The 13,460-nt window shown below is 48.0% G+C and overlaps 1 protein-coding gene across 2 annotated transcripts in view; it reads right to left on the bottom strand.

Moving 5' to 3' along the window:
- Positions 1-13,460, bottom strand: part of LOC147732864 (dolichyl-diphosphooligosaccharide--protein glycosyltransferase subunit STT3A) — a 163,708-nt gene that overhangs the window by 131,993 nt on the left and 18,255 nt on the right. The window contains exon 2 of one of the 2 annotated variants that reach the window (XM_086957405.1): positions 7,784-7,925. In XM_086957405.1, coding sequence (XP_086813531.1) covers positions 7,784-7,871 — 88 coding nt within the window. In that variant the 5' untranslated portion in view covers positions 7,872-7,925. The remainder of the gene's footprint in view (positions 1-7,783; positions 7,926-13,460) is intronic. The other variant, XM_086957406.1, reaches the window with a different exon arrangement.

The following is a 13,460-nucleotide window of genomic DNA, read 5'->3' as shown; positions in this document are numbered from 1 at the left end:
TCCTGCCCTCTGTCCCACTCGTTTTTTGTGCCTTTCTGCCCTCTGTCCCACTCGCTTTTGGTGTCCTTCTGCCCTCTGTCCCACTCGCTTTTGGTGCCCTTCTGCCCTCTGCCCACTCGCTTTTGGTGCCCTTCTGCCCTCTGCCCCACTCGCTTTTGGTGCCCTCCTGCCCCACTCGTTTTTGGTGCCCTCTGTCCCACTCGTTTTTGGTGCCCTCCAGTCCTCTGTCCCACTCGCTTTTGGTGCGCTTCTGCCCTCTGTCCAACTCGTTTATGGTGCCCTCCTGCCCTGAGTCCCACTCGTTTTTTGTGCCTTTCTGCCCTCTCTCCCACTCGCTTTTGGTGCCCTTCTGTCCCTTTCTGTCATGTGTTCCACTCGTTTTTCTCGTTTTTGGTGCCCTTCTGCCCTCTGTCCCACTCGTTTTGTCCCTTTCTGTCCTGTGTTCCACTCGTTTTTCTCTCGTTTTTGGTGCACTTCTGCCCCACTCGTTTTGTCCCTTTCTGTCCTGTGTTCCACTCGTTTTTCTCTTGTTTTTGGTGCCCTTCTGCCGTCTGTCCCACTTAGGTTTTTCCCTGTTTTTTTGCCCCTTTTGCCTCCTGTTCCGCTTGTTTCCCCAGCCACTCTGGCCTTTTGCTTAAGTATTGATGTTAATCAGAGCCCCATCACGGGCTCCGATTAACAGCAATTCTTAAACAAAAGGCCAGAGTCTGCCCCGCGCTTTCCTAACAAAAGCGTAGACAGTTTCCAAACACACGCTGTGTTTGGAAACTGTCTACGCTTTTGTTAGGAAAGCGCGGGGCAGACTCTGGCCTTTTGTTTAAGTATTGCTGTTAATCGGAGCCCGTGAAGGGGCTCTGATTAACATCAATACTAAAAGGCCAGAGTCTGCCCCGCACTCCCTCATAGCACCACAAGCTCTCCCCCCGCCTCCTTACCTACATGCTCCGCTTCATTCGCGCCGCTCGCTTCTTTCAAAGCGGCCGGCGGCGAGACGTCCTGACCGTGTGCGCGCTCCACTCGCGGTGGTGCGCGCTGAGGTCAGGAGCGGTGCGCACGAGAGGGAACAGTACTCCTGCCCTTAAATTTTTTAAACTGGCTAGCCCTCAAAGCTCAGTTTAACTATAAAACTTCCTTTCTGACATAAAACAGTTAACCTGAACTGCGAACACCACCTTTCTACTTCGCCCTTCTATCACTTTAGCCCACTCACCTCTCATAACAAGCATTTACAATGTAACGGTCTAGCCTTTGCAAAAGTTAGAGCTATTGGCATTGTAAATGACAAACTTTTTATGTATGTGTTGGTTGGATAAATAAATGGCATTGTCATTTACAATGCCAATAGCTTATCTCTCGCAAATCCGAGACCTATTGCATTTGCGCACACACACACACACACACACACACACACACACCGAGACACACACAGCCATATGGTTTTGTTTGGAGATCATCAGTGCTTCTGTGTTTTGAGTTAAGACTGTGCTAGCCACCTGTCTTGTCATTAAATCATAGTACTGCATAGTAACTGGTGTCGCAAGCAGATAAATATTTTTGCAGTGATCTCAAGTAACATTAAGAACACGCGCACCACTCACCACATGTCCTAAAAATATGCATAACACTTAACTTTAAACAAACCCAAGATTGAACCATCCATATGAAGTGAGGAGGAATGAGGTGGGGTTATAATAATTTTCCACTATGGAAAGACAGCTCATGCTCGTTTCAGGTGACTTTGTATGCCTAAAAGGCAACTGCGCGTTTGCTGCGACACCATATGAGCAGTGTGCGATACATACACCATAGCAACTCCCACGCAGGCCAAAAGGAACACACGCATTATTAACCGATACAATAAGATCTAATGCTTTATTACCCGCTCTATGACCGTCACTTAAACGGAACCAAGGCGCAACAACAAAACACAAGAGCATTTAGATCACGCTACCTTTCCACAAGTGTTTTGCGCCTCGCAGGGAGTATGAGGCACTGTGCAAATGCACATAAAATACCAACTCCGGGTGGGTTGCTTAGCCTTCAAGCAAATTGGAATACGGACAAATTAAATTCTAGAGTTCTGGTCGATACCAGTGCTGATTGTCACAAGTACGGCTATCACCCTAACTGCATTTATCCGAATTTAAAGTGGATAGCCCGTTTTCTGAAAATCCAAATATGGTGAGAATTCAGTGGATCATGGCCAGATTTAAGGAAAGACCTCAACGCCACATTCTACCTATGCAGTACTATGTATAAATCATTATATTGGTTTAATATATGGTAATGAGTACCTCGTAACATACGCATACGTGCAGAGGGATAATTGTATCAGAATATCGTCCACAAGTTATATATAGGCTCTAGTACAGCGCACGTTCTGCCACAGGTGTGGCCACTTTCCAAGCAGGACCTGCACGTGCAAAGAAAATCAAACCGCGATTTCGGCCTCGTGAGATCCAGCTCTTTCCTCCAATAAGACTCCCACACAACATAAGCCTGCTGATCCATCTCCTAATATTAGCCTCATCTTCCTTTATTTGACTTTCAAAAACCGACGTACACATGAACCAATGAATTACTTTTCACGTTATCGTCACCCCGCGAACAGTGGGTACTTCCGGGCAGCCTACACATCCCATATGGCGACTTATGTCCACACATCAGTTACTCTCGTCATGACACGCCCAACATCTGCCCTACCGTCATTATCGCCTGCTGTTATTACCCCGCCCTGCTGCGGTGATCGACTTCACAAAACATCTTACAACCAGCAATGCTTCAACACTAACACAACCACCTGCCCAACGGTGCTTACCGCCTCGCAGTGACAACCTCTAACAACCACAGTCTCAGAGATAATGGAAACCCTCTCCAGCCTGAGGCCAGGAGCATAAACTGGTCACCGGCCACCTTGTCCTGATGAAGCCTGGGCTCTCTCCCCGTCACACCGACACAACTTTGGATTCGCCAGTGTTCCCTCTCTTTAGGAGCTGGAAGAGTGCTCGGGTGAACTCTCAGAGCTCCTTTTCTAAACGAACGTCCCTCCTTGAAGCACGGCGCTGAGCTCCTGCCCCGTCCGCAGGTTCACCAGCCTGCGTTCGAACTGTCAGTAGTATCACAGTCACCCGTCCTTGGGTACGGTTACTCCCACCCGCTCCCCTCCCATTCTCACCAGAGCTCCACGGGCGGTGATCGCGCTCTCCGCCATGGCCGGGCCTCCACCGTACCCAGAGCCGCTCTATAGGCTGAACTCTGCCCGGAGCTCAAACCTCCCAAGTCTGCTTCCACCTCAACGTCAGCCCCAGGAACACCTAAGCCCCGCCCGAGCACGCGCCCTGGGCTTACGGACGTCAGCCCTGTAGTAGACCAGACAAAGAAACAAGCTGCAAGAAAGCACTGGCCACTGAAATAACAAGCGTCTGTAAAAATAAATTTACAACAAAAAAAAATCAAAAAAGTAAACAGTCAAAAACACGCCCCCCAGTCTAAAAAGGACGGGGCTTAGATAGAAAGAAGAACGTCACTAGGACCTCTTCTCCAATGGCTGGCCACCATTTAGGAGGCCAGCCAATGGAGAAGAGGGGCTGGGCTTAACCTCGCTAGTGATGTTCTCCTCTATCTTATTAAATCTCGCCAGCAAGACTGCGCAAGCCCAGCCATCGCAGGCAGAGACCTAAAAATTGGAGCTATAGGGAACAAACCAAACTTAAGAATCAAACTCCTTCTCAAATCATCAAGTTTTTAAAAAGAAAACTAGAATGAATCAATGTTTTACAGGAAAGGCACCCAAAATATAGAATGCCCTTCTTATTGATAGAAGGCTTGCACTACACACTAGTTGATTAAACCTTAAAAAAAATCTAAATAAACACCTACTTAACCAGAAAAATACACTGACATAAACCCACCAAAAGCAATCATCATCATCTTCTTCACCGGATTGCAATCTAGAAATGATCTCTGCATATACCCAATCAATCCTGGCTTTCCGTTGAAACAAAACTAGACCCACATTGTAGATCTTCAAATCTAAATTTAAACAACATTTACTTAGACAAATATTCTCTTAATAACCCATCAAGTGCTAGCTCCTCCCCCTTTACCAGATTGCGATCTACAACTTATCTACTTTAAATGCAAAACCACTAACTAGATAATGTTAATATTCAAATTAATACTTTTCTATAGTTTTTCTCTCTTTTTTGGATATATTTACTGGTATCAATGCCCTCGTGTAAGAAAATGGCTCTATATATACACTACATCAAAATGAGTTATAGTGTGTATAGAGTCCAAGTGTCCCCAGAGGTAGGCAGAAGTTAAAGTTAGATAGAACCTTACTCGCGAATAGTAGGAGCTTGGTCGAGCAGTAAGGCAGTATCAGAGGACAGTGTTAAACATTTGATGTACACACTCAGGCAGCAAATGAATTCACACACTCAAGAACTGAACTCTAGGCCAATTCTTGTTGTATAAAAATATACAGTTTATTTTTAGAACCAAGCAAGCCTGGTACAGGTAAGCATTAAATACTTTTCAGTAATAAGTTACTGGATATAGAACAGTTTGAGAAGGCAATAGAAATTGTACTTTGTTTGACTTGCAGGGGGCAGTAGTATACAACACTTAGCAAATAGTACACTGAAATAAATAGGCTTTTTCCATAAATTGCAGGTAAGTTACTTTTACGTTACTTTTTCTAACTCAGCGCTGGGTGCCTAGATTCAGCACTTGGACATATCCGGCAAACAGGTGAGAAAATGCGTTTTGGTTATTTGTACGGTTTTTAAAGAATATCTTTAATTTTCAAAACTCCACACTTAGTTGTTTTTTGGAGGGACAATTGTAAATGTTATCCTATGGAGAGAAAACAGGTTATAGGTTTGCCAATAAGTAAAGGTCTGTGGCAGTTTAGGTACTGGGGTTAGACTCAGGGGTCTCCCAGGGTCAGTGATGCACTGTTTTTGCACCCTCAGCTGCACTCGGGCAGCCGAGTGCAGAGTATTGAGGCCCAATGTTATCTAAAGGGGGATAGGGGGGGGTCTCCCGTTGGTGGCTGCTGGCAAGAAGGCCACAAGGTTGTGGGAGCAAAGTTCTGAGGGTTTAGCTCAGGGCAAGTTGGGGACCAAAGCAGCATCAAAGATGCACCTTCAGCAGCACTAGGGCGGCCGGGTGCAGGTTTGAGGTTGGGTGCTCTGTTGTTTCCAATGGAGAACCTCCGGGACAAAAAAAAAAAACACTGGGGGCTCGGGGATGAGGATCTTCCAGGTGCGACCACCACTTCAAGGGATAAGTTGGGATGTTGAGGGTTGGTTAGGCACCGTTGGTTTGGGCACACAAGGCCGTAGGGAGGGTCGGGTGCAGGGGTGCCTTGGGACGTTGGATTTTCTTACCCACTCTGGTCGTGGTAGAGGGGGGGGGGAGGGGTCCTCTGGATTGAGGCTGCAGGTGTCGTCAGGAGGCTTGAGGCAGGTCAGGGGTCGCCGGATCTCGGGTCAGGATCGCCGTGGGGGACCTCCTCGTGATGTTTTTCCACTCAAGCTCAGACCGGGTTTGGCCGATGCAGAGTGGGCTGGATTTGCGGTTTCTGGCTAGCACCAGAAGCTGCAGTTTAAACACGTCCAGTGTTCATAGGAGAAACAGTCTGGAAGATGAAGGCAGGCAGGTCCTCCTAGGTTTGTGAGGTTGCTGGCTGCTGGACACGCCAGGATTTGGCAGGAGCAGGTTCAAGGGGAGACAGGCCTGTAGGTCTGGGGCCATGCCAGAGGGCGTCGTCCTCTTGTTAGCCCTGCACAGCTCTTCGTCCTTTTCTTCTTGTAGGTAGGCTGGATCTCTGGAAGGAAGATTCAGTGTGCCCCCTAAATACTAAATTTAGGGGTGTTACAGGTAGTTAAAGGGCAGGGACCAATGGTTTCCTTCCCTGGGGTGGGTACACCCCCTATTCTGCCACTCACAAGTGGGAGGGAGGCAGGAGCCTGTCCATGGTTGGCTGAGTCCCCCATCCTCAAGATTGTGGGGACTCTAGGTTGTGCTTCACCTCGCCTCCCCCACCTGAGGGGTGGAGTTGGCAGAGGTGGGCACACCTCCTTTCCTCATGTGTTCTTCCTGCCGGTTCTCCCGCCCAAAGTGGGGGGTAGAACCAGTGGGGACCAGTTGCTGAAAGCAGCAAATGGTCTGAAGAGGCTCACAAAGGCGGCATGCCTTTGAAGCTTCTCCTTCGTAGAACCCTGCCCATCCTGAGGGAGGAGGCTTGGCACCTCGTCCCAGGATGTGCCTTGTTTCAGGCCCCTGAGAGCAGCAAGCTCTCGACCCAGGGGTCCAGAAACATGTCTGGTGATGGCAGCCGAAGCAGCCACTCAGTCAGGTCACTAGGAGTTGGTCGAGTTTCAGGGGCATCTCTAAGATGCCCAATGTTGTGCATTTTACATTAAATCACAAACTGGCACCAGTGTGGGTTTAATGTGCTGAGAAGTTTGATACCAAACTTCCCAGTCTTCAGTGCAGACATTATGGTGCTGTGGAGTTCGTAATGAAAAACTCCGAGCACCCTATACTCTTAATGGTAGCATTGCACTTACAGTGCCCAGCAATGGACTTGGGCACTGTAGTGGGACAGGGCTCATGCACCCGTACCCTCAGCACTGGTATAGGGCACCCAGCTAGAGGAGTGAATGATGTATGCCAGGGCAGTGGTTTGTGGGCATGGCACAGGGATATGGGCTAGGCCGACTCTTCAATTTGTTCTGCACCAAGACAAGCAGCCTGCAAAGGCAGTGTGTGAGTGGCAGGGTACCAGGCCTCTAAGGGTGGCACAATAAGTGCTGAAGCCCTTAGAGACATTCCCGGTCAAAATGCCCTGGGTACCTGTGATTACCAATTACCAGAGGCTGACGTGTCCAGAGATGTTAATTGGGTTAGTTTTAGGAAAAGAACACAGACCCTGGGAACCTGATAGGCAGGGATCCAGGGCTCACCAAAAAAAAGTGCACCAGTAGTCTGGCACAAGTGTGTGGGGGAGGGGGTGGTTACTGCAGCAGAAACCCACTTTCCTCCACCTCTGTTTAATGATTACAACTAACAGCAATTTTCTGTGCGACCAGACATCTCTAAACTGCAATTTGTTAAGTAGATTGCCTTTACAGCATTTCTCTGAAAAACTTCTCTAATGTATAGCTTTTCGTCTTCGGACTTGGGAACACCAATTCAAGGGCTAATAAATATCAGGAGAAAAGGGAAAAAAAACGAGCACAGTACTCTTGATGGAACAACCCCATCTATGTTTCCTGCACTCCGCCAGATAAAAGATATACACAATTTTCACTATTTGCAAACATCAAGAGCCAATAAGCTGTGACTCCCAATATTTCAGTGCATTATGACCCTACTTCATTTGCCACTAAGAACTTAATGGAGTTGGGAATGGATTTAACAAGAAGAGAAACATTGTGTGAACTTCTGTGCAAATGGTTTGCCCAATCTCCAGTGCAAAGTTTCTCGTTAATCTAAGACCTTCGTTACTTTTAGTTCTTCAGAACCATAAAACTAAATGAAACACTCATAAGTGCAAATTTGGAAATCCCTTCATCACTGCCTTTAAATCAAACGGCGAAAAGAGGGGTCATCTCCCAGCACTCTTCTGTTACCCCTAAAATAAATACACATAATTCCCAAACTGCTACCACGTTGTGAAACCAAGTCTTCAAATTCCAGAACTAACTCCCCAATAAACATACATGCAGAACTTCAGGTTAAAATTAGGAAATCAATTCATAATACTTACATAGTACTGCTGCCATAGACAGGATGAGGAGCTTGAGGAGGGTGTCCTGTTTCTCATAGGAGAGACGTAGAAATCCTAATCTAGTCATTTTCACAGGGTGGGTTGGGGTTGAAGACGCACACACACACACACACACACACACCTAAAACCCAAAAGATGACAATGTGTTAGACAGTATACAAAAGCTATATCAGCATACATTAAGGAGAAACCAATGTGATGCACAAATCAATAATGATAAAGATTCAATAAACTACAGTTAAGCAAAATAAACCTTAGTTCAGATTGACAGACTGAAAAGAAAATGAACAAAAAAATTAGAAGAGTTGGGACAAGAGAAACACTAGTCCGTATAGCACACTTTTTTTGTGTACTTGCGCTAGTTCTACAACAATAGTCTGTACAAATATTTGATATATTCTATAGGAAAAATAAAAAGTAATCTACACCTCCCCTACAACAATGGGGTGCTGAGTATGTGGGCAAGTTGTTTGGGAAGGTGATGGGTTGTACTTGCAATATGCAGACTTAAGGGCATGGTCCTCAAGCTGGTCCTTCTGTTGTTCCATCAGATGACTTACCAAGCAGCCTTTCTATCATCCCCATGCCACCAAACACTGCTCTAGTGTTCATTGTCTCACAATATAGCATGCGGCCCACTCCTAATCACTGAATCCAATTCTATGAATGCCATGTCCCAGCCTTGTTACCATTTGCCAGTCTTGCACTCTCATCTACACTAAAGAGAACAGGACGATTCTCACTCTCCAAGTAGGTTATGCCTCCTGAACTTCTGAAATCGGAATGCCTTGAAAAGTAAAGTCCTTTCATATGATAAACTGTTATTTTCCCTTTTATAAAAACTCTAATGAGGGAAAACAGCAGTCACTTGTCATTACACTATGTTCTGGCATTCTTAGCCACCATTAACACCCTGATTCCAAGTTCAGAATCCTTCAGTACGTCTATGGTGATGGCCCTTCATCCCAGCTTTGGGCCATCTGTAGAGTGCTCTAGTTTAAAGGCTTGGGACTCTTTCACTACTCCTTTGCCAGCCCAGCTTCATTTCAGTACGAATGAAATTTTTTGAACAAAGTATTTGCCATCCTCTAGTAATTCAGAAGCACATACTCAAATATTGCCTATTCCCCAGTAATGCTGTCATCGTTAAACGGTTTCCACTCTGGTTTGCAGCTGCAATAAAGTGAAGGTCCATTGTGCCATCCTCACATCTGTGGCTCATTTTTCCAGGCCCCCAATCCAGTTTTACAGCGCTGAATCTAATCTTGCAGCTGCAGTCACCATTTTCTACTGACTTCTAGGGATGTCTCTCCATAAAGCAAAGTACTTTGTATACGCCATCAGCCACGGTTTTTGCATGCTCGATGCTTTTAGCACAAACGTCTGCCTCTTCAGGCTGTGACTGTGGCTCCAGTGCTTCAACTCCTTGCTCGAATGATCCATTTGGTTAGCTCCCCCTTTTTAGTTCAGACAACTCAATCATTGTTAGCATCTCCCACTAATCTCCCTTGCCTTCCAACTACATTATGAGGCCACCAACCAATTACCAACTCAAGTTCAACAAATGGTGCAGATCGGAGTGTCAGGGGGGCCCCCCTTAGACTCAAGTGGCATCACTGCTTGCCCACACCGTCCTGGGTACAATTATGTCATTTTCATCAGTAAGGAAGGGAGTGAACACCTCACCTACAATTTCAGCTACTACATATCATCATATAGTCAAAGCTATAAGCTCCAGTGCTCCTTCAGTTTGCTCCATTAGGGAATGCACAGCTAGAGAAAAGACACTCATGCCCCTATATCGCCAGACCTGGAAAGGGGAGATATGGTGGAGTCTAAAATGGTTGTGGTTCCTAAACTATGGTCCAGAGACCATTAAGGGTCTGCAAAGCCTACTCAGGTGGTCCGCGACTACTTAAAAAGTTAAATATTAACAGATTAATATGGTGTGATTAATATAGTGTATATAAATAACGAATCTAACTGTAAATAGAGAAATATTAAAAGTTCTGTATTGGTGAAAAAATTGAAAATTGCTGACTAAAAATTAAGCTTGTAAACCCAGATTGATTCATGGAAGAGGTGCAAGTGTATCAAACAGAATTTAATGTGGAGAATGGGTGGACTTAATTATATCTAGAAAAGCTTCTACCTTCCCATGAATATTTCGATTTTCTTTGTTACATTGGTTTGTGAATTTAATAAAATATTTTATCGTCTGTGTATGGATTGTGGTTCAATTAATCAAAATTGCCTAGGCCGGGGGTCGCTAACTTCCAGTAAGGACTTAGTGAGGAGCCCCCCCCAGATTCTAATAATGATTAAGTTGGCATCTTCAGGAGTCAAAAGATCAATTACCACTGGTCTAGTCGGGTATTATTGCATGATACTTAGGCATTTGTAAATAACAACCAAGGGATTTTGCAACAGTATAATTGCTAACATGATCTGCTCAAGCACAGATTCGACTGGAGTTCAAAAAAACTATGGAGTGTTCGCCAGTATCTTCAGACACTGACAGCCCGGAGCAGAAAATATTTATTGCCTGCTTTGATGCACCTGTGCCTGCATCTGTGATAACTGTGGTAGAACGCTGATAGAGATGCAGGCACATGCGCTTCAGGCTGACAGAGTGTGCCGAGACAAGTGGATGGGGGGGGGGGGAGTATACCTAGGTGCAGTCAGAGGTCGATGCAAACATGCACAAAGTATAAAGTACATCTCAGGTGGATGGACACAAATGGTGAAATCACAGGATGCTGCAGCAGCGAGAAGGTGCATCAAAGCAAACGCGAGTACGGATGAATTCACTAATGAGTGTAGGCAGACAGTATGTACAGACACTGGTTAGAACCGAAAGTAGGTGTCGTCACAGGTTGGATGGAGCAGGGTAAAGGTCCAGGCACAGGTAGTGCAGACTGTGCAACTAGGGTGGCCAACCATACATCTTCTGCTTTTGAATGGGATGACTCATTGCACGCACTGAAATGTTACTGAATGCAAAATGTCCTGATTTTTTGAAGGACACTTGAGAAGCAAAATAAATGCTCAGAGGATTCAAGCTACTCCACGGGACAGCTTGAGAAGTCTAGAAACGTGTTCCACTCAGTCTTTACATCCGATACATGATATAAGGAGGTGTCCGTCATAGTGGGGACCCTGTAAAATGAAGCTTCAGAAAAACGTTTGTTCAGACTTGACTCATTGCAAATGTGGCGATACTATCAACCATTTCACTGTGTGAAGTCCAGCATGGCTTCCCACTGTTATGTCCTAAAATATACCCGATGAAGACTAATCTCTAAATACGGGGTCAATTTAGGGTTATGGGGAGAATTCAGGTTATATTGCTCCATTATTGATTTACTATACACAACTGCGACAGCTGGAGAACTTAGAACTCATACGGGAAAACAGACTACACTTAGTTAATTTAAAGCCCTGATTGAAAATGTTGGTCATGTGGACAGGGAGGTCGTGACATCCTATCTATCTTATGGTCCTGTCCATCTCTCCCGCATTTCTGGACCCGAATATGGTCTCCAAACAGGGGGCATTGTGGCAACCAATTTCTAGTTTCAGCCTCTCTGATCCCTTTGACATATCAAGCTACACAGAGGTGACTGCACACCAGACTAGGTGGTGCAACAGCGTTCATTAAACTGTTTGTTGAAACTTTAAAAGTCACCAGTAGCCCTGCCAACATTCGGAATGGTTCAAGGAAATGATTCTGGTAGGATAAAAATGCCTACTACATAGAGTTAATGACGGGGCGTGGCTTGGGCGCCGATGGCGATGGTCGCCTGAGAGCTCGGCTCCGGGACTAAGCCCGGGATTATCCTGAAAATCGGAGGCTGCGGGGCGCCCCAGACCCCGCATTCTGCTGAGCGTGCTGACGATGACCTGCCGGGACCCCTAGTGGAGCTCGGACGAGGATTGCCCCGGAGTAAAACCGAAGTTTGCGGAGTTGCGGAGTGAGACCCAACATGGCGCCCGGACCCCTTTGTCCCCCGGGTCGAACCCATTGACTTGGAAAGGTGGCGCGGGCAGCGACTAGCTCCCGACTTCGCCATCCCCGGCTGTCCCGGGCACTGGACAATTACTGGATTGGACTTTTTGCAACGGATTTGCACTCGGTTGGATGGACGGGCGGATGCCCACGCTATAGAGGGCACCGGGAACGGACGCCCTGTGATTCAAGCGGTGGCCCGCCTCACGACTCCGCAACTAGCTTCGCCATCCTGGCCAGTGCACTTCCATGGGAGGCACGACACTCTGGCGCCACTGATCATCCGAGGGGGTTGGTGGCCCTCGCCCCGGGGCCATAGTGGGTGAGCGGGCCTGCCCGACCCGACGACGGTTGTCTCCGCCCCCTCATCGGTGCCCCCGGACGCCATGGCGTTGGCGTGAGCCGAAGCGACGGAGTCTCCTCAGGCCCTGGAGAAGGAGGTCGCCCGCACCCGAATTGAGGACAAGTGCCCGGGAAGGTCGTGGTCGACACCTGCACGTGGAGACGCCTACTCCGGGACCCTCGCAGAGTGCCCCTGGAGGCATGGGGAAGCCTAGAGGAGCCAAGGGATCCACCCAGACCGCCTCGGACTCTGAAGCCCAGGACAAAGAGGAGCACGGGGACCCCAAAAGTTCTGGTGGCGCGCCGATGCAACACCAGTTCGACCGTGTCCTAGAGGCGATAGAGACCACGAGATCGGCCCTCCAACAGGACATTGCTCAGGTGGCGACGAGCCTGGGCCTCCTAAGAGCAGACCATGGAAAACTCTCAGGCCGGGTCAAGGAGGTGGAGAGCACGGTGAAAACTTTGGAGCCGGCGCAGCGAACCTTGGCTGCGACGATGAAGGACGCCCTATCCCGAATTGCGACCCTGGAGCAAAGGGCGGAGGATGCAGAAGGCCGCAACAGAAGGAACAACATCCGAGTGGTGGGTCTGCCGGAAAAGATCGAGGATGGCGACATGGTCACATACTTGGAGACCTGGCTCCGGGACACGGTGGTCCCGGAAGGACTGTCCTCCTTCTACACTTTGGAGCGTGCCCACAGAGTCCCAGCACGGCCCCTACAACAGGGACGCACCCCGAGACCGGTGGTAGCGCGGCTGCTGCATTTTCGAGACAGGGACTTAATCCTCAATGCAGCCAGACACAATGGCCCGTTCAAGGTAGCGAACAGTCAGGTGAACATCTTCCCAGATTACACCTACGAGACTCAACGCAAGCGGTTCTCCTTCCTAGCGGTTAAGCGCGAGCTCAGGAGCGAGGGCATTCAGTATTCACTCCTCTACCCTGCAAGGCTCCGCATCATTGTCGATGACAAAACCCAGTTCTTCGACACCCCGGAGGATGTCTGTGTCTGGCTCGAGCTCTACAGGACAGGAAAAGATGGCTTTGGCTCCTCGTACCAACAAGCGGACGAGCCGGAACAAAGGCGGCGATCCAAGAGGGTCAGAAATCGCCGCGGCCGCACAGGAGGGCCCTCAACGGTGGAGACGTCATCGGAGCGGAGGGGAGTGCTGGAAGTACTGTCGGAGTTGTCGGGGGCACGGGATGAAGCCATCGAGGAGGAAGAAAACCCGGGTGCAGAGGGAGCACCATCGGACTCGGAGGACTCAGTGGCCGATAGCACCCATACACCGGTGATCACT

Source organism: Lissotriton vulgaris, chromosome 2_1 (assembly GCF_964263255.1).
Source record: "Lissotriton vulgaris chromosome 2_1, aLisVul1.2, whole genome shotgun sequence".
Lineage (NCBI taxonomy): Eukaryota > Metazoa > Chordata > Amphibia > Caudata > Salamandridae > Lissotriton > Lissotriton vulgaris.
This window is presented reverse-complemented; position numbering and strand designations above follow the sequence as displayed.